This window comes from Dermacentor andersoni, chromosome 10, assembly GCF_023375885.2.
Source record: "Dermacentor andersoni chromosome 10, qqDerAnde1_hic_scaffold, whole genome shotgun sequence".
Lineage (NCBI taxonomy): Eukaryota > Metazoa > Arthropoda > Arachnida > Ixodida > Ixodidae > Dermacentor > Dermacentor andersoni.
The window spans coordinates 47,124,503-47,151,126 of NC_092823.1; the positions used below are offsets into that span (position 1 = coordinate 47,124,503).

At 44.0% G+C, this 26,624-nt stretch overlaps 1 protein-coding gene across 1 annotated transcript; it reads right to left on the bottom strand.

The window, feature by feature from the left end:
• Positions 1 to 3,428: 3,428 nt before the first annotated feature.
• Positions 3,429 to 21,134, bottom strand: LOC126543148 (acetylcholinesterase-1-like). The gene is made up of 4 exons (XM_050190285.3): positions 19,283 to 21,134; positions 12,988 to 13,177; positions 6,503 to 7,501; positions 3,429 to 5,497 (listed from the first exon to the last, which is right to left on the bottom strand). Exons 1-4 carry the CDS (start codon positions 19,632 to 19,634, stop codon positions 5,350 to 5,352), a joined length of 1,689 nt encoding a protein of 562 aa, XP_050046242.1. The 5' UTR covers positions 19,635 to 21,134; the 3' UTR covers positions 3,429 to 5,349.
• Between the last annotated feature and the right edge of the window lie 5,490 nt (positions 21,135 to 26,624).

The window sequence follows — 26,624 nt, forward strand, 5'->3', positions numbered from 1 at the left end:
ATAGCCCACCTTCATTAGCATTTATGAATAAGCCTTTGCGTCTACACTTACTTGCACAGCGTGACGAGGCAGCAGAAAAAAACTTACGCAAATATCATCGATGATAGGTGTCAAAGTAACCCGATATCTTCCTCAATGCACTGAATATTCTGTCGAAGTCGTAGACTTTTCGTCCCATTCCTTTGCAGGCATGTTATGCGCTCATTGTTGCGGAGTGCCTGTCTATGTTCGTGGACTCTTTCTTCCAATCTCTCGACGGTCACGGCAACCTTCCGGTGATATTGAGTCTCGCTTCTGTTTTTTCAACCTTTGTTCCTTTTTTTTAACAAAGTAATTGCTGTAGCCCCTTGGGACGTCACTTTACTGACTTACATGGTTCACCGACAACTGGCCTGACGTTGGTGTCATTCTGACCGACCAGCGCAGTCTGGAGACAGCGGCAGCTTTCCCTCGTCCTCGGTTACCTAATTTGAGTCCGCAGGTTCCACCTCGGTGACAGCAATTTTCTCCTCACTACGGCGTTAGCACCTGTTAGCCAAAACTGTTAGCCAAAACTTCAGCCGCCAGACAAGTAAACGGCAGATAGTGCCAAAGAAAACGTTTTGCGATAATAGCAGGAGTGAGCTTTGTTCACTGCATGCAACAAGATTCCCTATTTTCCCTACATTACAAATAGCAAGGGTGTAAATAAAGGAGGATGTGAAAAATAACTTTCGGAATATTTGTTGATTCCTAGTGGTCTGGGATATTCAAGTTGCGACAAAAGAGATTATTCTTAGCCTAGTTGGTCTATAAATTTACGGTTCATTATCTTACCTGGCGCTACGTAAAACCATAAGCACAGAAATGTACAGAAGTCTAGCTGTACTTTCTTCGTTTTCATTATTGGTTTGTTATTGCACGAAACATATATGAATGCATATGAAGATATGATACATATTTCCTCCTGGCGTTGTTATACAGATCAAACTGGCCAAAGGGTTAAACGATCAAACTAAAATGCGTGCTTGCTCAAGGTGCTTCTATCTCAGAAAATACGCTCTCACTGCACATGTTTCATTCTGCGCTAGAGTGTACCAGAGATCCTGAATGCGAAAGATCCATTAGGAGTGCAGCAAATGTTTGCAGTGCAATAGCGCGTTGTTATCCTCTAGCTTAGACTGCTTAGTCTCAGTTACTTGTGCTTAATGGACACGTATTTCTCTATGGCCGCCGCAAATTCGATACTTCGGCATGCGAGAAAGAGTCAAAATTTGCATATATTTCATACTTAGCATCTGCTCATGCGAGTTATATTCACCATTACAGTGGACAATTTGAATAGTCCGATTTTCACTAACAATGGGAGTCATTCTTGAAGATTTCTCTTTAGCAAAGTAAGACACAGCGCTTTTGAAAGCACTATTACAGGAATTCGAGTATTACGCGCCGTAATCACGAACTATAATTAAGGCACGCTGTTCTGAGAAAATGCAAAATATTGTAAATAACCTGGCGTTATAGTGTGGGGTTCTCCTCCGTGCTCTTGGGACAAAGGAACGACAACACAGTAGTGCAAACAATCACAAGGGCATTTATTGCACCTTTCATAGATCAATGCCTGCTAGCCGAGTTGCTATCCCCAAAATATGCCGATGGGCGCGCGACAAATCTAGAAGTCCGACTCACCGCGACCGGATAGCGAGCGAATATGTTCGCCCCATGCTGGATCCCAACGCCTGGTCGTTCGCGTGTACGGTCACGCGAATGGTGGCGCGTTCGAAGGCGGCCACGCGAGACAGTCTCGCAGAAGCATGGGTCGGCGCACGCGCGGCACGGCACGTCCGTACTGCTTGCTGTCCGAGCCAAGGAGGAAGCGCCTTGTCTTTCAGCGCCCAAGTAACCCCGCCTGTCGGCAGCGTTAGCAGCGCAACACTCGCGCCATCTCTCGTACTGCGCCTCAACCACTCCGACCGCCGCGGGCGCCAGGTCACGCGAGCCGTGTGGCAAAACCAACATATCAGGGAACGCACGAGAGTCGCGCACCCCCACAATAGAAAGTGGCCGAAAATCTCAAGTAGGCAAATTATTATTGCATTTCTCTGCAATTGCCCACCACCGGGTCGAAAAAAGCACACATTTTTAAAATTTTTCCTGTTTTTCTAAAAATCCTTGCTTCTAAGAAGCTGGAAGCGTGTTGCTCTTAGAGATATAAAAAAGGCGTATGTAGAGCGCAGTTTCGTGAAATCTACGTATGTAGTCTCCAACTTCCGCACTACCGGGCCCGTGACACGTGGACACACCACGTGACACGTGGTATGTCCTGGTCAAGAGGGCCCGAGCTAGACAGCACAGCCTCCCAATGTTCGAGTGCAGGGTTGGTAACGGGAGAAGTGTTGGGTGCGTGCCGACATTCCCCAGGAGATGTGGAGCCCTGTGTCCCGCCTCCTCCCCATTCGCAAGCGTGCTTAATGTTGCTTGAGTGGAGTCGACAAATTCATGAAAGTGGTCAGGCTGGCCTATAGCGCGACCACTTAGTATCCGCATGGGCAAGACAGGCGAATTTAGGCCTACGGTGCCGGCTCGACACACATTTGTCGGACTCAGTTCGGTGTCTTAAGATGCATTTATTCTGTCTCGTTTCACAGCAGAAATATAAAGGCTGCAGAGTGCCTCTTTCGTACTGTTGCCATTTTATTTTAAGTAAGCATGGTTGAAAGGTTTCACGTTCGGCGGTGCGCTTATTGGAGAAGCATACGAGTTCGTATCAGTTTAAGCTTAAAGAAGAATGTACTTTCGTACTCTCCGTCAATAACAAAGGAAAATTCGGCGTTAGTACAACAGTAAAATAGCCTGCAGTTGAGATGAGTGTACGAGCGTTCGAAGATTGCGCATCTTTTTTTTCTCTTTGTGACTTACCCGGCTGGACTTCTTTTTAAGTTCGTTTCCTCAGTTTCATTTCTGTGTGGATTTTTTTAAGCAAAGTACTTCATACGTCCGCCTAGTGTGCCTTGTCGTGCCCAATGTATAACAATATGAAAAAGAACAAGCATCAATTCTAGCGTAAGGGCCATTAAATTGGGTCATTTGTATAAAAATTGTGCATGGCCAAACGTTCTTTGGTAATAAATATTTGATTTGAGAAACATGGTTGTGGTGTCGGTGGTCTTCGACACTGAGTCCAATGAAATGTGAAGCACTAACAAATTTCCAAGTATCTTGTTTTTGTAGGCTAGATGATTTTACGCACGTGACTGAATTTAAAACACACATGTATGTAAACACTCGGAAACAATATCTTGATAAGCAGTTTCAACCACCTCACAGGTCTGCTATGTCGTTATCATAATGGGTAATGAGAACATTCAGCCAGAATAGTAGCTATACGCTAAAGCCATCTAATTGGTCTGGTGAATATTTATACAAGATTATGAATTCAGAAAGAACGATACGGTTCTCAGTATCGATGTCTCTTTACTTTCTCTTGCAACAATGAAAACTCTGAACATGCAACTAATCATCCAGCGTTGGGTGGTGGAGTTTCCTTCTTTCGATGTCAGTTGTTGCATGACCAGTCGAGAAACAGGGTCTCTCGGTCTCTGTCTCTCTCTCCCTATATATATATATATATATATATATATATATATATATATATATATATATATATATATATAGTAGTGTTGTCATAATTATCTAAAACGCTTGGCTCTCCTCAGGCTATAGGAGGGAAGTGTTCGGAAAATTCTTCAACATATTCAATCAGAGATTGTGGAGCCACATTTTCGGGCAACAGATTCCTTGCGTCGGTGGAGGTGAAGTTCTGTGTGATTTTAAGGGAACCAAATTTCCCTGGTTATCGTTTAAAATTAACAGCCCGAGTATGCGCGTTGTAAGAAAGCAATTGAATCTCAGCCGTGAAGCAACCTACGTCCACTTACTGTCATTCAGATGCATGCCAGTGGAGTGTCCAGTACGGTAAAAACTAACATCTATTTTAAGAACAAATTAACTATGCACGCTAATTAGGCCATAAGTAGCCATAGTGCACCATATATGTATCTAAATTAGTGAAGAGTGCAATTTCTTTGTTACCAGAACACGTTTGTGCTATGTATTCCGCCTTGTTCTAACGAGCCACTGATAAGACAAAAAAATGAGTCAGCGAGCTGCGAATTCTCAAATTTTCCCAAGGCATTTATCTCGTTCTTGTGTCTCTCTCCTTATATGTATATGCGTATATATTGTACAAGTACACATATATAAACAGTCATAAGCAGCCCAGAACGCGAACGGCACATTGGCGTCGTGCTAGCTGAGTCAGTAAAAGAATCGCACACGTATTTCGAAAGCGGGTTTGCAGGTCATGTGCTGCCTCTTACTTTTTCGTCCATTTTATGTTCATTTCTTTATTATTTTCCACACTTTCTACATAAATTAAAACAACAAATATTTTCTACTATTTTTTACTTGGTGTGACTGCCTGTTGGCTTCTTACTGTTATCTCTCAAATCGAGCCCCTCCGTTTATTTTCTTCCCTTTCACACACCTATATTTATTTATTTATTTAGGAAAACTGTAGCCCTCACTTGAGAGCCATTACAGGAGAGGAAACAAATAAAAATTTAAATTTCCACACCGACAATACAACGTTATACATCATTGTCAAACAGAAAATACAGGAAGGATGAAGAAATATACACAGAATAACAGTAAGCATGATCAATTATTAATTATCCCATTGCCTGTAATACAATTCTAATAGAGTACAAGATTCGTTAACATTTTGTGCTGTTACAGCGCATTCCGGAAGGCCATTCCATATATTAATACACGAAGGAAAGAACGAGTATTGAAAACCATCAAGGCGTGTTTTATAAGGCTGTACACTAGCACTGAGGTTTAAACGCGCATTGTGTTTGAAAGGGGGGCGAATGTATGTTTCTTTGTTTATTCTTATTTGATTTCTGGTTATCTGGAAAAACAATTTCATTGGTTGTTTTTCTCGTCGTGTTTCTAGCAATTCCAAGTCGCAACATTTCAACATGTGCGTTACAGAATCGGCTCTGCGATAACGCGAACAAACAAAACGCACCGCGGTTCTCCGAATTTTTTCGAGTTTCTCTCGCAAGTACAGTTCGTGAGGGCTCCAAACTGGGGAGGCGTACTCCCAAATCGATCGAACAAATGTTCTGTACGTTCTGTATATATATATATATATATATATATATATATATATGTAGAGAGAGAGAGAGAGAGAGAGAGAGAGAGAGAGAGGCGCGTATGTTTTCTTTGTCAGGTGTGACCCCCCGCTATTTTTGTTGTTACAGCACTTAGAAGTAGGCACTTATTCTACTTTAATCACTCATTGCTTCAATAAAGTTTAAGTTCTTTGAGTGTCTTGCAGCGTTCCCCATTGTTGAAAGTTGACACTTCTGATCCCGTTGCTGTAAGTTTCAAGTAGGACCTGGAGTCAGATGTGAACTTTGGCCAGTCAGTACCTCCGGATCCGGAAAGAGACCTTTAAAAAAAAGGAAAGAAAAATAAGGTGATGCACAAATACGTCCTGAGGACAGATATGCATTAAATAAACATTTATGGACTCCAGGTTACTGGATTGAGCACTTGTATGGTTTTATTTACTTATGGATTATGAATTCTCTTAATTCAGATTGCGTTACTTCACAGCCATAGTTCAAGTATTCTTACGGCTTATTAAGCGGAAGTTTGGCTTCTTTATCTATCTTTCTTTCACCTTTCGATGCCCTGCGGTTTTCTTTCAAGCTTACTAGAAAGAAAAAAAAAATATTTTGTTATAATATTGCCACAAACAGTTGATTGATAACTATACCTATCTAACGTTTTCTGCCATTTAAACCTCCTGGAGCGCACCTATTCTGGAACTTACTCTGTGCAGAACTTATTTCAGTTTGTTATGATTGCTTTATAGACATCTGGGTTGCCTGCCCACTTCTGTGTCCTAGAAATTCTGAGCAATGTAAGTAACTTCTTTACTGCGCATTGCGCTGCTTTTTTATGCCGCCTGCCCATTGCAGTCATGTTACGGAAGCAGGCACCTTCCCCAACGTCTTATCATTTCTTGGCTGCTTCATCGACAGCTAAAAAAATTACATAAATAAAAGTAATTCGATTTTTATGAGTTTATAAGTAGGGAAACGAAGAAGATAAGAAAAGGGTTATTTGCATATTTTATAGTAGAATCCAATTGCAAAATATCATTGCAAACAACATCAACACTTAAAGAAATTTACGGCGCGAGCTAGCTCAAGCCAAGATTTTGTGTGACGGTTGATGCCGTAGCATGATGCCAAATGCACGGTAATCTCAATGAACACATTTTCTGCAATCCGTCTCGCTTTCTAAACTTGCTAATATTTGAATAAACGGATCAAACATGCGAGCAAAGTCGCCTTTGTCTTACGAACCCAGATAGGACGCTCACGCGAAGGCAGTGGCTCAGACCTTGCGACTATTCGATACTATAGACGCAAAGCCATACACTGACCTTCCATGGGCGAAATCACTCCACATCTGCATGATGCGCCTGCTGTACGAAGTGTCACCGGCGCATCCACCCTGCTTATCGAAGGCCCTGCCGAACACTTGCGGTTGGTCGTCGCCGTGGGTCATGCCGAACCACGGCAGCTTGTTTGGACAGGCGGACACGTAGTTCATCTCGTAATAGCGAACTCCCTTCCCAGATTGCGCGTCAGCGGTCGCATTGGCCAACTTGCACGCGGTGTTGAGGGCGCCACAAGTAACATGCGAGTCACCCTTTGTTTCGGCCAGCGCCTGTCGTAGGGCGTCGTAATCGAAGTCTCCGATATCCCCCATGTACTCTTCCTGAAGCTTCTTTATCTCGGACAGGGAGAGTTTATTGTACAAACTGCTCAAGAAATGCACCATTTCTGCTTTGTTAATTCGCCGGGGAGGGAGAGCCTCGGAAAAGGTATCTCTGAAGCTTGTGTAAAGCTGGTTGGTTCCTTCGTTGGCAGTCTGCCCGATGATGACGTCCTTATCGCCTGGAAACTCCGCGATGCGAGGCTCTACGGGCAAGAACTCGTCTCCAAAGATGGGTTCAAACTTGCCGCCAACAAACGTTGGCTCAGCAGACGCAAGTAGAGTGGCGTTTATTTTCTTCATGCATGCCGCAATGCTCTGAGATGTGTTCGCAGCCGATTCCTCGTGGTAGCATCCAAAGTTAGCAGCGAATTTTCGGGAGTAGCTTAGCATTTCGGACTTGTCTTTTGCTCGTCCCTTCTTGGTTACGCCGGCGCTTTGGATGATGGCTCGCTTGAAAAGAGACTTGCTTCCTGGTGAGAGCAGATGAAAGCCGGTAGAAATGCCGCCGGCGCTCCATCCAAACAGTGTGACTTCCGCGGGGTTGCCGCCGAAGGCGGCGACGTTTTCCTGGATCCATTTCAATGCGAGCTGCTGGTCGTGCAAGCCCATGTTTCCTGGGGCAGCGGGCGTTTCGTCATACAGGAAGCCGAATGACTGCAACCTGTAAGTTTTGAATCGGGACTCAGCAGAACAATATTTGCCCGCATCACCTGCTCAGACCTCTCGAAGGTGTACCTAAGGTGATGCGATTCATGTGTCTTTACGTTTTAGTTATATTTTACATTATAACGTAAGTAACGCATTAGTTATAATAAAAAAATATTTTAGGGATTTCTATGGTATTGCTTGATAGACTCTACTTAGCATAATAAAAGCACTCCTACTTCCGTACAAACCAAACAATATGAAAACATTCCCTTCTTATGCGTAGGGCGGTGGTAAGTATCAATTGTTTCATGGTGGGTCTCAGGTCTGCTCGTGCATATAATGCCTCCTGACACAAGGAGCGAAAGCAATGCGAGCCCAATGGTATATCATTGCGCTTGTTCGAACAAATTCCGTGTAAACACTCCAGTACTTCGCAAACAGTTATTTCACCCTAGAACATCAAACTAGACATAATTCTTTACAAGTACACGAGATCATACAATCTTACATAGTTATCATCACTCTTATCTCTTCAAATGAAGACACGTCAAGCAGCCCTTCAACAAGTGTGCCGCACTTTTCTTTTTGTGGCGGCACAATATTGTTCGAGCATATCGCTTCCTGTATATACATCACACGTCAAAATGCTCTCGGGCACAAACTCGCCACTTGAGTCATGCCTGCTGTCCTCACCATCCCGCACCTTTAGAGAAGAAAAAAAATACTTATTTACGAGGAGATAACACGCGCAGTAGTATCTATATAGTGAGAAGAAGGAAAGTTGGGCAGGTTGTTATGAATTCATTTATTCATTAAAAAAGATACCCAAGGTGAACAGGAGGGCCACGAAGGAAAAGAGCCGCCGTGGCAGCAGCGCCCATAAATTGTTTAATTTTAGAAGACTGACGAGTACACGTTAACACGATAGAACAGGTGAATTTGAACAACTTAATATACGCGGGCATGTACACAGGTGACGAACCACGAGAAACAAGACAAAAAAATCGGCAATGGCTTAGCTCGGCTATGCCAGGATATACGTAGCGAAATCTAAGGCATAGCATGGTTAGCCTTGGTTAATCTTGATTGAAAGTCCAGGTTTGTCTGGTTGTCTAGCTATGTTGCGGCGTTTAGCCAGTCGTTCGGCGCGCTGTTCGCCTGTTTCCTGAGTGATTCGTTTCCTCTTCATCTCGTTCCGATGTCGGTTCCAGGCCTCCTCCTGCTTTTCAGAATTGTCGCCGTTCATACTGCCGCCTCAACCATGGTGGCGGCGAACGCGAGCTCTTCTTTTCAATCCTCCGACATGTTATCAGGCATGCGACGCAGCTGGCGAAGCGAGCGGAGGCGAGCGCAACGACGAGAAACGCGGTGTGACGTCATACCAAACGCCGGCGGCGGAAATGCGCGGCGCTGCACAGCGGCGGAATACCTGTGGCACGGTGCTACTAGTGGCGCATGCGCAGTAGTGACTAGGGTACGAGAGGGAGAGAGGAGAGAAATATCCGCGGCGAGGCACGCGTTGTGACGTCATGTGCCTCGTCGGAGCACCGCCACGGTGAAATCGCAAGTTCGCGTCCGCTAAAGCTTTCGCTTTAAAAAGGTTACTGAGAGCTATGCAGTGACGAGAGAAATCTCCCACAGTGCTCTCACAAGCTGTTACTAAATATATTTTTTCAAATAATATCGAAAAGCGCCTCGCAGGTTTATCACGTCGCTTCGCCTTCGCATCGAGCAATGCCGGCAGTGTCACAGGACAAAGGAGCGCAGCTACATTGCATGCGTTAAAAAAAAGAAAAAAAAGGAACTTGATAACGATTGTTACTGAACGCTTATTTTTCCCGCTCCTGCTACGTTACTAGAAAAAAATAATCGCTTTTTACGTGCCATACCCCTAGTTTTATTATGAGGTGCGCCACAGTAGACGGTTACCTAATAATTTTTAGTACCTACAGGGTCCTTTTCCGTCCACTTTGATGCGAGTGTGACAATGTGTTTGCATTTTGCCTCCGTCAAAATGAGGCCACTACCGCCGAGATCCATCACGTCACATCGAACTCAGTGGTGCCCCTTAATACTTTCTTGCATGATCAAGTCTGCACCACATAGGCAACATCCCAAGAGAAAGCCATTGCTACAGTGTGCCTATAGAAAAAAGGAAGAAAAGGCTCGTAGCATATGCTGTATACTACACTGTTTCTATTTCATTCTCTCATTTTTCATTTCTCAATAATGCGTAGGTTTCACATGCTTCACAACAACTACGACAAACGCATTCTTAACGACAAAGCAACCAGATACGTTCTACTACACTCACGAGAAACGCATTGTGGGCAAGGCACAACTAAGCTCTTTCCGTGTGTTAGTTTGCTCTTTTTTGCTGTATTTTCTTTCTTCACGATAGTACACATTGTGCTGGTAGCTTGACCTACTCTCAAAATATTTCAACCATTTACTGAACAGTATAGGTGGTTCCAGCAAGTACATAACGTAGCGGAAGTACAACAAAAATAGCGCAATTGCATTATTATCGTGTACATTTGTGAGTTATCGTAGCTGTCTATAATTATGTTGAAAGACAAAAAAAAAAGCAACTGTGCGTTTTACCGGAACCAGCTGTTCTTTTTACCTGCAGGCATATTTCTTCAATGTTATGCCGCGCATTCTAGACAATCAAAACGGTCGTATAAATGAGAGTTCCTAGGGTGATTATGCTAAAATAAAAAAGAAAATCAACGCGCGTGTATCTTCACCTGTTTGTTAGTGTTTGCTGTTGCCTTTATAACCGGAATATCCGACGCCTGTCATAATAGGCATATTTTTAACTTGAAGGTTTTAAGTACGGCCAATATAATAATCCGCCATCACAAGCAGGGCTGATGGGAGAACACGGATGAAAAGAACAAATACCGGTGCCGTCAACCTCGCGCTGTGCTCTGCGTGGACACGTTTCAGAATTATAGCTTTCGGATGGGTTGTATGCTGCCCCGGAGATGTGGCTTGAATGAGGTGGATCCTTGTCTCTATTTCAATAACCAAGATTGGGTATATTTTGCGTTATGTGGTACTTTCGGTCCATATATGAATGGCCCAGATTTCACTGCACTCAGACTCACTTCACACTCACATTAATGTTACTCTACGCCAGTACTTACTACTTTTATGCTCAGGTTTTTCTTTGTGTCCTTGGCGTAACCTGATGCTTTTCACGCATTCTTGTCGCAGTAAAGGAATACTTAGACGGGATAACAGACTCGCAATATGGTTTCCGGAAAAAGAAGTCTACGTAATTAGCACTTCTTGACCGCAAAAAAATATATTATGAAAAATGTTGAGGATAATAAGTTTGTGCTTGGCATATTAGCCGTATTTCGCAAACCGTTTGGTTCACTTAACGGCAAAATCCTTCTGAAGAAACCTAAGCATTATGGAATACGGGGTAAAGCCGAGGATGGATAGGTAGGTAGGTACCTTAGTAATTGCAAACAGTATGTATCAATTAACAATTACAATTAATCATTTGAATCAACATCTATCGGCGTTATACAGGGTGGCATTCTTGGGCCGTATCCGTTGAAAATCTACATTAGCGATAACATCAATAAACTCCGCTTGTGAAATACGCTATTATGCAGACGATACTAGTCTATTTCATATTGATGACGACTGCAGTAGGTTGTTTCATCAAGGATATGAACTTTTGGCTAAGCTCCAGTTGCTGAGTAGTTACAAAGTGCAATAAAACAAAAGTAGTAATGTTTAGATCAAAAGGAAAACATATCAAAGGGTGTCACTCACTTATTCTAAATAGCCTGAGAGTTCAAGACGCTGGGTGTGATCTTTTATGATCAGCATACAGGACACGTAGTAAACAAGATTGCGCACTTCAGGTTTGCTGGATTGTCACCGAGACCCACTCGCAGTTACCACGAGATCGCTACTAAACATTTCTTGTGTTCCTCATTTATACGCTATTGTTTCTTGTCTTGGGGGCAATTACCGCTACGAACACTGATAAACTAACCCGTACGCAACACAAAATAATTCAAGGTATAGATGCGATCTGCCTCTACATGCTTCCGTTAACGCAGAAGGGAACACATATCGCACAGTTGGTATGAAAACTTTTTATGAGTTCTGTCTGTCTGAGTACCAAGCACCGACAAGAAACGTAAAATCAGTTTTTTTACGAGAACTTGCTTTCCAGAATATGGAAACAACCAGAATATGGAAATGCATGCACAACTGTACGAACTGATTACAGTGAACAAATTGTGAGAAACAAGATTCCGAGAGAACCTAATTCCCACCGTAACAAAAAAAAGAACCTTGACGTCGAATGTTATGCGTAAAAAATGATAAGGGAATTGTACTTGGAGCTCGTTTAGTGTCACTGAACATATGCAACCATGCACTTGCGTAATTATTTTGTTGTGTGCTTCTTTGAATGCATTCAGAATATTTTGTAGTTTTTTCATGTTAACGTGCTTACTGATTGTACTGGCTTTTCTAGTCAGTAAGTGAGAGCTCTATCAAGCTGCCTAGTCAGCACCTTTTTTTTCTCACCCAACCTTTGTTTTGCCCTTTCATAGTACAATTATAATATTGGTCTATTGTGTATCTATCTTCGTCCTCATTTGCCGTTCACGTTGGGTGCGTACTCCGTCACCTTCACCGCTTCTCAGATGACGGGGCCTGAGCATACACTAAAAGGCGAAAGCCTCTCATAGAGAGTGCTTTACCTCATGATATCTCTCAAAAAAACCAACGCCTTCAAACTCGTTCTTTTTTCAAAAACTAGTCATATGACATCCTAAAGTGAGCTTTAATTCTTGTGGTACTCAGTCTACTGATTGACCAAGATACCGGTTGTCTGTGTGTTGTAATATGTACCTGACTCTCTAAAGCGACTACGTCTGCCAGCTGCAATTTGTAAGATGACAGTTGGTTAGGTGCCTTTGTATTACTATAGCACGCACTTACAAAAACTAATCATATTATCTTTTTAATCCAGAACATATTTTTTAGCACACTGCAGTCTATAAAGTAGCCGGCCCATTTTTGAGGCACGGTCATCTACTTATGTCTCGCCTAAACAAGAAAAGAAAGAAATTCCTGACCAAATTACAGATCAATTAATGGACCCTCACTATAACGTAATTTTTATTTTACTTCTTTCATTGAGCTGGACTGCGCTGTTTGGAGTTTCTTGTGTTAAACGTGTCCTTCTGGCCTTGAGTGACTCATACCACGTTGCTTACTTTTTTTATCTTTATTAAGTCTAGAGATTCAAATAGGGCTTCGAGAAAATAAAGCAAACCTACCTTCTGTTTGTCCTAAATATGTTAAAAAGGGGACCCACCCACAGAAGCAGGCAGAGGCATGAATAAAAACATTTAAGGAACGCTAGCGGCACCTCTTTTGCAGTTATTTTTTTTTACCACGCATTTTTTACTATCAAATACATTGAATTTTTGTACTAAAAGAAGGAAGCTTGTTTACCTGTAGGCGATGGTGACCACCACGACATCGCCGAGGGCAGCCAAGTGTGTTCCATCATCAAGTGGCAAGGCAGCCGAGCCCGATTGAAAACCACCTCCATGAAGCCAGGCCATCACCGGTAACCCTACTGAAGCGTTCAGCGTGGGTGTCCATACGTTCAAGTACAGGCAGTCCTCGCTTTTTGGCTGATCTGTGTGCGAATATGACCGTATTGATGTTGTTACTATCGCCCGTTTCTTCATTGCGATGTAAACAGCGCGAACACAATGCCCACTGTACTCTTCAGTAAAAAGCTAAGATGCATGAAATAAGAAATACTGATTAATTGAACTGTGCGCCGTGCTCGTTTCATGACAATGATCTTTTGCAATTGACTCTTCATCGCGCGCCTTGCTTCTTCGCGCCTAAAACAAAATTAAGATAACCATCTGCTCAACAAGTTGGTTGACACGTGAAGTCAGTGCAGCGCCTCCTGTTCCGTTGAATTGACAGACTCTGCCCACATTAACTATGTTACGTGCCCATTTAAAATGCACAATGCAAGCTTCAGAGTTCCGTCAAGAGCACAATGAACGCGCGGCAGCAAACACAGGCTACACACAAACGCATCCAAAATCTCCGGGCAACAATCTGTGCGGATTTAAGTACCTAACATTATAGACATCCTAAGAGTAGAGGTACTTACAACATTACAGCACACAGGTGTCTAAAAAAATGAGTATAGCCAATAAGCTGACACTATAAAATGGTGTTATCGAAGAGGAGGCTTACTAGTAGTCTTTGTAAAGACCATCACACAATCCAATCATATTTGCAAAAAGACACGCAAGAAAATGGAAACCAGTGAAAAAAGCAGGACGTGAGACCGCTGGATGATCACCTTTAAAGCGCAGGCCGAATCTACAACGTAGCACGGCACCAATATCCACAGCCGCGCTTACGCTGGGCTATGCGCCCAAGGAAGTCGTTATTTTTTTTAGACAGCGATGAAGTACTAAGGTATGACCGTCTCTTTAGTTCACATTCCGAAACAAAGAAATCGAAAAATACCAAAGGGCGATGCAAAATAAATGCACGAATAATTAGTTTGCTAGGACCCGTAACTGAGCACGCAAAAATAGTATGGGATCCCTACACCCAAATTAGCTGTCTAAAGCTAGAGAAGGTCCAGCGCCTTACTTCAAGGTTTATATTTAATAAATACCACCGTTTTCACTCTCCAACTAAAATATGTAAACTTGCAGAGCTCCCACCTATGCAAAAACGTACGGAGTATGAAAGGCTTAAATTCCCGTTCTTAGTAATTTATAACCATCTCAAAGTAAGATACAAGTACTTCCAAATCAAGACACAGGAAACATCACGGCACAGACACAGTTTGTATATACCTCCTTCCACAGTGCACAATGACTGCTTCAGGTATACTTTTTTTTTTCATGGCAATTCAGCAGTGGAACTCTGCCTGATTCATTGTCCAAATAAAATCAGTTAATGCATTCTTGGAAGCAATACATTGCCTTATGTACCCTGATGCACCCTGATGTTCGGTGCTAATATTGTCATATAATAAGTCAAATGTGCTCTGTAATTATATTGTTAATGTGTTTCATATAATTAGTGCTACTTTATTTTCCTTTTTCTTCTTTGTATTGCATTGATCAAGCGCACTAATGCACTTCTCTGTTTATGTATGTTAAATCCACTTCTGCAATAGCCCGTCATGGGCTGACAGTATCAATAAATAAATAAATAAATAAATAAATAAATAAATTGTTTCCCAGCGCCTATTCTTGAATTCAGCGAGGGTTTGGGAGCTCTAACAATGCACACATTTTATCATATACATTATCTTTCGCAGCCGCTGCATTTATAAGACGAAAGCCTTAGGTTTCTATGCTTTGTGAGGTACAGAAAAACGTGGGGCCCCGGGAAAGGGAAACATCAGCGCCGGAGCAGGGTTTTGAGAAAGGGAGAAGGAGCGCAGTCGGACAGTAGAGGGAAATGTCAGCGGCGGCGCCGGTGGACCGTTCTGGAAACGGCGGCAGCACGCTCGAAGCGCGCTCGTCCGCCTTGTATACGTCGCCGCGTGGACTCAGAACTTCATTCCACATCGCTATGCCACTTCGCTCGCTGCGGCTGCCGCGGTTCCTCACGCCAGCTTTTTGACAACGAGTGTCCACGGTCATCGAGTGCGGACTGTTGCTGTTTGCCTGCGTGCGTGTACACCATGCTAGATATGTTAGAGCGTAAATTAATGTTTACAACGGGGCGTTCTACTCCGGCGGATGCTGCGTGTGGTGCGGCTGCGCGAGCTCTGAATTGAATACGATCAGCGGTGCGGACAGCGTAGGCGTCAACGCGCACCAAGGGCCGATAGCGTCGTTTGTGCTATAGCAACCATACGCTTGCGCGTCAACCGCGTTTACGAAGGGAAGCGTCGTTGCAACAATTATTTTTGTGCGCGCAATGTATTCAGAACACAGCTGTCACAACAGAAAGGCTTCTGTCAATATTTAAAACGAAATCACCAATTTGTCAAGTTCGACTTGCCACAACCACGATCTGCTTATGAGGCATGCCTTAATGGCAGACGCCGCCTTAATCTTGAGAACGTGAGGTATATTTTGACGTGCATGATAATCCCAGCGTTCTTGCATATCGCCCCCATTATGTTGCAGACAGTCAAGCCGCGAATCAGCTCGCAACCACGTGATCACCAGCTCAACCCAATAGCCACTGCGTTACTCAGGGCCGGTAACTAGCGCTGTATACCTGAACGCCACCAACTGGATGTTATGGTTTTTATTCAAGGCAATGTATATTGTGGTATTGTAGAATTTATGTGTAAACAAAGAAACTCGTCTTGTTAGAATGAAAAAAAAGGACTTAGTACAGTTGCCGTGGCTGTTCACTGGTTGCAGCATCCTGCTGCCAAGCCAAAGGTTGCAGCTTTGTTCCGTAGCCCCGCCGGCCGTATTTTGATGGGGTCGATAGGGTGAATTGCACAAAGCGCCCGTAGACCACATTTTTTTTTCTATTAGGCACCGTAGACACAATATTTTCATTACTCTGACGTTCACTCTGGCTTGAACATGGAAGAATATGGAAGCCCAGAGAAGAAACAAACGAACTCCGATAAGATTACCGAAAGTGACAGAAAATGATGAAGGTATTGGAGGAAACTGTGTAATCTTTAGAAATAAATGCTGATATGCCTGCTCACTCCGTTTCGCTGATAGTAATAATGACCCCTTCTTTTCTTTCTTAGATTCTAACTTTTCACTTGTTTCTTGCCATAATTTATCTTCATTAATCATTTTTTTATGCCCGTTATGCGCTGCAGCGCAGATGAGGGTACCTAATTTTTTTATTACACCTTGACTTTACAACATCATTATATATGTCACTTGAACATGATGTTTACAAAAATTGAGTTTTTATGAGCGAGAACCACGATCTGACCATTAGGTCACATGGCATTTATGATATGCGTTAATCACACGTTGGCCTTCATTTGTGTATAGGGCCCACCGGCGCAAACTGGCGACATTGTGTAGGCCACCACTTGCGCATCGTCGCGCAGCAGTACATCGAAGCACGCACGAATGCGAGCATGTGATCAATGCGCCAGAGCACCCCTCTCTCCCAACTACGCTTCCCAGAGCTGCTCCCTCAAAATGCACCTCGATGCACCTGAGCCTGGTGCGCCCCAAATTCGGCAGTGTCATTGACTTGCACAGCTTGTTGTCGAAAGCGACAGTCGTCAGCAGCTTGGTTTTCGGAAAAAGGCGCGCGGATGTGGCAGCTGAATCTGTGCCGCACGCGGGTTTATTTGCTCCACCAAACAGGAACGAGCAGCGGTGAATGTGGCAGGCGACCACAAACTTATGGACCACGCGAGTCTATGCCGGACTACCTCTCCGAGCCACCTAACGGTGCAACACTTGGCGTTAAGAACCGCGTTAAGTCGGAAAGGTGCCCCCTTGCTCTTTATCGGCAGGCCAATCTCCTTGTGTCGCGTCACGCTTCTTGACTTCCTCTTAGTCTTAGGACAAGTAACTTGTCCAGCCGTGCGGCCCACACACTGAGACACGTGGCCTGCTGGCACGTGGCCGATACCGTTTCGGAGGAATGAAAGGATAATTTAAGGGTCTGTCGCCGCCAAAATGAAGATGTCAGTTTGAGGCTAGCAGTATTGAGTGGCGGCGGATTGATTTTGACCACATTGGTTTCTTTATGTGCATGTCCATGTACACGAGCGTTTTTTTTTTAATTTCATGCTTATCCAAAAGTTCGGGGTTGAACCCGTGAACTCAGTATTCACAGCACAACGCCCCAGCAGCTAAGAAAGAGCGGCAGGCCATTCCAATGAATACTGCTGCAGACGCGGAAGCGCATCGCCGCAGCTGCCGGAGAGCACCTTGCGTAATGAAGAGAAAAATATAGAATACCAGCTGGGCCGAGATTGGCATGCCAGCAAAGAACATGAGAACCCATTTCAGCTTAGCCATGGCCTCGAGGGTAGCAGAAGCACCGGAAGTACCGCTGAGAGGCCGTCTGATACGAGATGCTCTGGTCTGTAGACATTTGTCGTCGGCTGTAGGGATGCTTGATTTCTCCTCAATGTATGCGGTACAGAAAGACTTCGAGTAGGCGACACGTAAGAGCAACGTGTAATGAACAGCAAGGATCTCCACTCTGGCACCTCTTTGTGTTTTTGTGCATTTGCTTAGTACACGCGAGTTTATTAGCCAGTTACTGGCTCCTAATATTAATGAGTACACGTAACCTCAGTGGCTGAAACGGTCAACTGTCCCAAAGACCCCTGGGGTGCCCTATGAGACTCGCTTACATTGGTTAAATGCATGTACTATCAACGTAAATTCAAACTCTCATGATTCCGAAACTAAAACAATGCAGTTCTTTTTTGCTTGTTTCCAAGTTCACCTGCATTTGTAACATGGCTTATTAAAAAGTACAAGTGTAAACTTGGTGCTATTTCACGCTCAGAAACCGGCTTAAGCGGTGCTGTATCTCACAGGGGCATGTAATTATGCATAACAGAGGTTGTGATCATTCGTTTTCTGATAGCATTTCAATTTACGCTAGTTGTAAACGAATGTCTCACAAAGTGAATAACTGAGCAGTTGCCGTGGTGATCTAAGTCTTGAAGCACTGGCATCGAGTCCTATAGGCCACACAGTTGTCTGTTAGAGTGATTTGTCATTTTCTTTAAAAACGTATACTTTTAGTTAGCTGTGATCGTCATCTGTATTTAGTTATGTAACACAATAAAAATGCCTAATTGTGTCCTTATGATGTCATGGTCTTGATAGTCTGTTGGATACATATGTTTACCTGAAGGTTTTTGTTAGAATGTCCTCTGCATTTGTTTATGTGTAACTGTAACCTCAATTGCCCTACACTGCATTGTTAGAATTCATATTTACTGTTTTGTTTTATTTTATCGCTTCGTACGACATTGGCTTCTGTAGTGATTACTTAAACTACGTAGAAGCCTCTTGTTGATATGGAAGCTTTTTTTCGCATTTATTTTCCTCATTTTCAGCTAAAGCCCTGTAGGGTTTGAAAATGCCAAGATAGAGCAGTTGATTGTACAGAGTCTGTTCTGCTCACTGGCAACAGAAATACGTAAATATATTTATATGTTGCTACAAGCCCTTAAGATTAACATTATATAAGTAAACCGCATACAAATTTTACATATGTTACTTAAAAGCCGCTAATTAATTTTGTTTAATTTGTTACGAACGAATAAGAAAACTTTCAATTATGATTGTAATACTAACGATTACCGGTACTATGTGTCACTAATAAAAATTATTGCTTCGTCACTCTATATATTTTTCTGACGTACCTAAACAGCTGAAGAGTCACATGGTTTAGTCGAATAAGTATATACGTTTTTATTTGTTCTCGTCGAATATTGTAAAATACCTAGCTCACTATCAAAAATTGCGTTAGTAAAGGAAAAAACATCAATTTTTAAAATTTTTTAAGCGTTGGAGCTCTTTAGTGTCCTTTAATAGGAATATCAGCAATTGTATGTTATCCATGGTATCACGCGACCCAAACAAATCTGGAACGTAATGTCAAAAAGTACTATTACCGTGGCGCTTCTTTCTTTCTACCGAGCACAACAGCTGGAAATACCTTACCACCCTACTGCCTTCCGTGAATTCTTTTACTGGTGAAAACTAACGCATAAAAAAAGAAATGAAAACAACAGCTTTAAACACAGACCCAACAATCAGAAGTGAAAGCGTCTACTCACCGTATGGCACCCATAGTAGATTCCGAGGCGAAGCTACGCTGAGTTGCATGCACGAAGGGGGCGTCCTCGTCGCATCTCTGACTTCTTCAGCCCATGGCGCAGCGGGCTCGGGCTTCTGGTACCGCAGCTCTCCAACCGGCGGTTTAGCGTAAGGCACTCCAGTAAAAGCGTAGACGAACTTGTCGTCCAACGCAGCACGCTTTGCGCCACGTAATTTACCCGCAGAGATACGTACAACCGGAGATTCTCCCTCTTCCAAAAGGACAGCGCCACCCGTTTCATGGGTCCCCGCGCAACAGAGGCACGTCAAAGTCAAGAGCCAAGCGAGGACGCTGTTTGCCGGCTTAACCATGTTTCTTTACTCCGTGCGGCAGCTCCCAAAGTCGGCACGATTCGTTGGCAGGAAGCGGCCGTGTTTAATGAACGCGGCGTGACCGGAAAGCCCCACAGCTGTGCGGAGTGTTCACGCGAGTACATGAGGGTAGACTGGAGAAGGGGAGGGCTGTTGCGAGAGGGGCGACGAACGAAGCGATCGGATTGCCTCGATTTCCGCGCGGATAACCTGAATACGTGTTGGCGAAATGCTATGCGTTCTGTTTGTTGTCTTGTGTACGTTTGTTCATTCTTTTGTTTTTTTTTTGTTTAACCAGATTGTATTTCTTGGCGTTAGACGAAACGTCTCCGGCCTGCTTTCAAGTCCTTGACCGCTCGCTCGTCTTTGATGGTGTAAGCTGCTGAACCCTGTACAGAGATACTAGAAGTGGCGACGAGCCCGACAAACAAGTTTTATCTCGTCGTATCACATTTGGAGACGGGACGGAGAACTGGTTGTACCGCGTCTATTCACCGAGAAAATCCTCGATTGCACTCGCTTGAACTACGAGTGCGTTTCCTCCTCTTGGCATGGTAATCCACGGCTCTTAGATCAATGACGGCCTAAATTGGGTTCCGCTATGGTGAGCAATGTGCTTGCAAACACACTGCGTGCCTGTCGTGGACAATGCTTCCGTATTAGCTGCTTCAAGGCCAGATATTGTCAACGAACTCGAAGTGGTTGTCCTTGAGGTGTCGTTATGCCTGGCAAACGAACACGTTTATGATGTGGGGGCGCAAAGCATAGGTACACACAGGAATGTAACGAACGAAGCAAGTGCTGGCTTTCGTCTATATATTTATGGTAGACAAGCGACAAAGACAAACAACGCAGACTGCGCCAAAAGAAAAAAAAGGGAAAACGAGAAAAAAAGCAAGCAACCTCGAAATCTCAGTACCACAATTGCGAACGCCTTCATTCATGTGTGCTCTCTCCTACGAGGCGTTGCAATAGTCTAAAATAATTCTTACAAATTTCTTTTTACTTCGCAAAGGCATGCGAAAGTATGCTTTCTGCAGTGGCTAAGATGACTCGCAGGTTCTAAAGCTACGGCGGACGTACGCGCAAGCAGTCAAGTTTGTCGTGTTAAAGGTTCGGCAGATCTATAAGGAGAAACTGTTCCGTAACGGCATTCCACAAAGTTTCCGCGTCCTTCAGAACACAGTGGCTAGAATACATACAGAGGCACTTACTATACGCGCATACTTTCTCGTCATCTTCTGGGCTAGCTGGGATCCTGCGCTAACGAGCAGTGTAATCTACCTGCTGTAGTTAAGTTTAAATTGTCTCAGTGTCAGTGGGGTGGACGACTCCGTATTCTAAGGAAAGAGGCGTTTAGAAATGGCTGTAGGCGTTGAACACGGAATAAGACAAAACGTTGGAGCAGAATCTACAGCGCTCCACAACTGAAACGCGGTACTGAGGTTATCGCCGCCACTGAGTGATCGGTACATCAATACCATTGTACAAATACGACGAGCACTTTTGTGACGCACTGTTATTGTATTTGGACCACCAGCAATCACCCAGCGCTATACGGTGGTGTAATAAATGCAGGCCTCCATGCGATACGAGTGCCAATCACTAGGCGCTGTTGGTAAAGTGCAAAGGAATCCTCTTTTACAACGCCAAAATGGCCAAATATATAGCGGTAAAGGCTCGAATAGTTTTGAAGGAGCGTTAATATCACATCTGGAAAATGAATTAGGCAAGGATGAGTGGAAGCGTAGCTCTAGCATCTCTGATTGCCATGCTATTAACGAAGGTTCGATTCCCTGTTCTTTTCCATTCTATTTAGTTTTCTGCAGTTTATCGGACGTGGCGAACCCTCTGCGTCACTTGGGTCTAATAATGGCGAACAAAAGCAAGCAGCACGTCATCTTGCCATCTCGACATACACAACTATTGCACCACCGAGTCATGCATTCGAGTGCGTTTATTGCGATGTTACTGTGCTACGTAAATTTACTGTTTTGGCATTTGCTCTGTAGCGCATGTAAGAATGCGCACTAAACTTGCGCATTCTTACACGCAAGGCACCTTGCGCAGCAGTCGGAGATTTGATCGCAAGGCCAACAAGCCGACCCACTTGTGATAGCTTCTGTATTTGAACATTAACCACTAACTGTCAAATGCTCATGTCTCTGCCACATAAGCTTGGTCACTTTCACCTTTTCAAAACCGGATTCTCGTGCGCTACGTTCTACTGTAGCCTTTCATGTATAACGTATTGAAGACGTACAAACACTGCATGTTTTGTTAGAAAAGCAAACCCTCCTCCGCATTGGCATAGATTACTATCGAAGTGGGCTATTGGACGTATTATATCTATCACTTTTGTTCAGAACCCCATCTATACAGCATTACTACTTTAAGTAGAAAACGCAGCATCAGGTTAGGAGTGTCTGTACCACATAAATGGCCGAGATTGCATTGAAACGTATGCTTAACCAGAACGTTTGATACGGTGCCGCAACTCGTGCGACCAATTTTTAGGTTTTGTGTATTGGGCTGCATAACGGTAGGACTTAAGCTTTTTGTGAAAGGAGCGTCAAGAGATAACTGTTTTGAGCCACAAAGGAAATTGTACGCCTTGTAGGCTACGAAAACTGAAGGTGATTTGAATTATGGGGCTTTACGTGCCAGATCCACGATCTGATTATGAGGCACGCAGTGGTGGGGGACTCCGCAATAATTCAGACCACCCGTGGTTCCTTAACGTGCTCCTAAACCTAAGTACACGCATGTTTTTTTTTAATTTCGCCCAATCGAAATGCTACCGCTGTAGCCGGGATTCGATCCTGCGACCTCAGGCTTAGCGGCCCAGCACCATATAGCCACTAAGCTACCACGGCGGGTTCAAGGCGACTTGAAGAGTGATCAATGGAGCTAGCTGTTGGGAGAAGAGTTGTGATTCTCTGCTTCAGTTAGTTAACGGTTCTGTTAATTTGACCATTGAAGCTGTGACTTCGGCGTCTTAGTAATTGGAAAATGGAGCAACATCAACGTACTTGCACAAATAACCAGAAGTGGATCCATTGAGGAGCATTTTCACATCATTATTTGCATTTGCGACGAGCATACGTTGTCGTTATATCGCGGCCCGGGTCACCGAATGGAATTCGTTTCCTTTCGCTTTTTGCTGTAAATTCTGCCATATCGACGCTGTCAAGGCACCAGTTGTTCCAACAGTTCGATGCGCGCTGGCTAAGCCGACTCCAACATAGCACACCGCTACACACACAAAATGAGCACTGACGCGAGAGATGCGTGCATGTGGCTGTTCAGTGTGATTATTTATTCCCGACTTAACGTGAAACACGTAAGAACCAACCGAATACGGCAGGCGTAATTGCCTAAAAACACTGCCGGATATCTCAGACCTCGCCGTAAAAGAAATTTGAAGGGAGGTGTCGGACGTACCTTTAGCCAGCGCCAAAACAAAAAGCGCTCTATGTCTCAGATCTGGGGTACAGTGTCCATGTAATGCTTCCACGTATCTTTTTTTTTTTCGTTGATATCACGTGTACATTTCTTTTTTTTCGTGCCCGAATTGAATTGTGCTATTATACTTAAGTTAAGCCGAGATAAACACATGAAGCTTGGATACGCGATGAGGAGGGTAATTGATAGGTGATGATGCATGAGTTCTCATAGTTTGTTCGACAACCGGATTTCTCAAATTCTGTGCACAACAGAAAAAGACCTCTTAGGTGGAATACCAAAAGTCTCACTAATGGCATAGTTCTAGCCTAACCAATAAATAACCAGGCAATGCCTCATAATTTGTATTTAAATGGGGACGGAAACAGGTTACCCAATATCTATGCTGATATCTTTCTCGCTCGAATATTTTCTACGAGAAAGTCGCAATTTAATTACTGTTCTAAGTACTGTATAAGCACTGCTATCTGTTTGACGAGTTGGTATTTGATATTGGATAACGTGTTGGTGCCAGCAGAGAATACCAAAAGGGAGAAGTAAACATTTCGATGCGCATCGTGGTCTCTACGACTTCGATTTTCCGTTGTCTGCTGGCGCTAAAATGTTGTTCAAGCAGGGTGTATGCTTGATAATAAAGGTTCAGCATCGTCAGTAAAGTGTGCCGTGTTACCTGATGTTTAGTCAGTCCAGAAACTGAAGCCTGCTAACATTTTTCGTACATAAACAATGGTTTGTTGATAACTTAGTTTTTTTGCTATTCTGAAAGTCTATCCTCAACGTTAGTGAAGCTATTTGTGGAGTTTTCATTCCTTTTTGGCTAAAATTTGATCCAGAAGCGCCAATTTCGGCGTAAGTATTTCGCGAAATACTGAAGCGAATGACCGTGTAGTGGCGTGCACGGAATCGATAAAGATGGTTACGTGTAACATGGGTGTGTTTAAGTGCCTCAGTATAGTAGCGACTCTTCAGCTTCCGGGTACTTGTGCTTACTTGTAAATGTTGAATACATGTTTTACATTAAGCTACTCGTGTAGTTAATAGGTTGCTTTTAAATCTTTTAACCAATGACATACCATAAGTGATGATTCCTTTAAGAAATTAATTCTTTACTTTACTAATGTCTGCAGGCTGTAGATGTAGTCATGTCTTGTGCACAGGTAAGATTTGTTTGAGTCCGAATCAATTATTGATATTGCGATCTTTTACAAGACCTCAGTAGTAAATAGGCAACACAATGCAAAAAAAATCCTTAAGCTAGGGCCCTATAACGTAAAACTATTCCAATATGTTTCTATTCCGATCTCCTGACGTCAAATTTGCGTAACCACCAACGCAAGCACCGGGCGGTCACCCGCAGGGTTGTCTGAACAGACCAATCAAACGCTCTCCTTGTTCATAGGAGGTCACTTTTGTTTGCTTGAAAAACGAATAACATTGACTAAACTGAGCGGCTTGTCATATCTAATTGGCTGACAAGAAGCGAGGATAACGCTCAAGTGGAGGGATTGGATGGGGCCGAGCCACTGCACTGAAAGGCGATAACCGGATGAAGAGGGTGGTGCCGGCGTGTACAATTGGTCTGCTTTTCCTTACTTAGCTTGCGGTGGCTGGTCGAAAATCGCGGCAGCATGCAACGGAAGCTCAAGAATGACGCTAAAACGGATCATCAGCAAAGAAGAGTTGGCAGAATGAGGGGGTACACGTGCCGAAAGTGCTCGAAAACATTACATGGCCACGCAAGAAGCTTTATTATACGCAAATACACACATGCTCTCCGGCAGGTGCGAGTAGCCAGCGTCTGAGCGATCGGCGGCAGCCATCTTTTATTCCTTTCGGAACGGGGCAGCCGGCGGCTATTACAAAGAAAATTCAGTTTTGTTCGGCATATTAATGCATCTTTATCGCGTACACGTCACTTTTACGCGGTGAGTTCTTGCGGTTTTGTGACGTCGCGTGACAGGCAGGTGAAGTGGGTGCAGCCCGAAAACTTTTTACCAATAGCCAAGGGCTAATGGCGAAATGGGGTCGAATCAGGAATAACTCTTTTTCTTTTTTCTGTCAAATCATGCATAATCAGTGTGCACACATCATATCAGATGGGGAGGTATCGCCGTTTTCGTGACGTCGCGTGACAGACAGGTGAAGTGGGGGTGGTCGAAAAAAGTTTTGGACCAATCGTGTAGGGCTGACAGCAGATTTGGAATAGAAAACGTTGGAATAGTTTTACGTTATAGCGCCCCTAGGCTAACCAGAGGCTCTTTTCCTTTTGGTCTTACTGCTCTAGCAATGCAGTATAAATAAAATGAGGTTAGTAAAAGGTTGTGCTCTGCTTAAAAAAAAGTGTGTAAATTCGCTTTTACATATGTTCATGCGTCTTTTCATTTTTGTTTCTTGTTCTGCGGTTGGTGTCGCTGTGAATTTTGTTCCTGCTGCATTAATATTTTAGAGATACGCCCCCAGTCTTCACCTTTAGCTGTGGCGATGGACCCTTCCTTAAAATTGTGACGTGATCAGCCCTAGCGAAAGTGAAGTACGAGACGTGTGGAAGGAAATGAAAAGCCAAACCTTTCCCTCGTGTCACTGGTACCATGGCATTTGCTGAGAAGAACTGGTCTGAGACTGTGCGCAGTCCAGCAAGAAGATACCCGTTAGTTGTACGCCAAGAAGCTTTTCAGAGAACGGAGACTCGTGCTCTCATCCTTTCTTCGTAGATGGTTTGAAAAACGGCCCGAACTGTTCGTCGAAAGTGCGATTTCGTGACTTATATGTGTACTTCATGAACGCGCCTGGATCATACTCTAGGAGAGGAAAGAATCCGTACCACTCGCTTAGGACGTACGTCCTTGCCATGAAGACAATTGTGTGGAAATTTGGTTGAGCTCTCTCATCTGTTAAGGTGCAGACGATCGACATTAACGATCGCCATCGAGGAGCTCGATCGCGATTATGTGAATTCCTGCAGTGACCCGAAAAACTAGTGTGGCAGTTCTCTATCCGCATCGGAATGGGGCTCGGTTTAGAGTGCCCTTGTGATAGGGGTACCGTTCGATGAGGCTGGAGGATCAAATGCTCGTTCGCTACAGCAGTAAATCACTGTTCCCGTAGTTCACGGTGCCTGATGCAATACGACCAGTAGAGACTTGCCTAGTGTAAAAGGCAGCAGCCACTTAGTTAGGTTTGTCGAGAAACGCGCAAGTGAATACCGCTGATTCTGGAACCGAGGGCGGACGGCTACCATTTGTCGCGACACGTTGCCGGTTGCCATGTTCGTCGTCACTTCTGGTCTCTTGGAAAAAAAAACGAAAACCCCACTGCTTTCATTCGTGTGATTTACGCATGCAGGCAACCATACGTCGGAGTGATGAACTGGCTCGGCGGATGCGCGCAAACCCCGAAAAAGAAAGTAAGAACTGCGTTGATACATGCAGCTGTGAGCACGTACGGACGCACGCGCGGCGCGTTTATTGTCCACAAAACATTCCTGCATTCTACCGTTGTACCTGAAGGTCAGTGACCGAGTCGTCG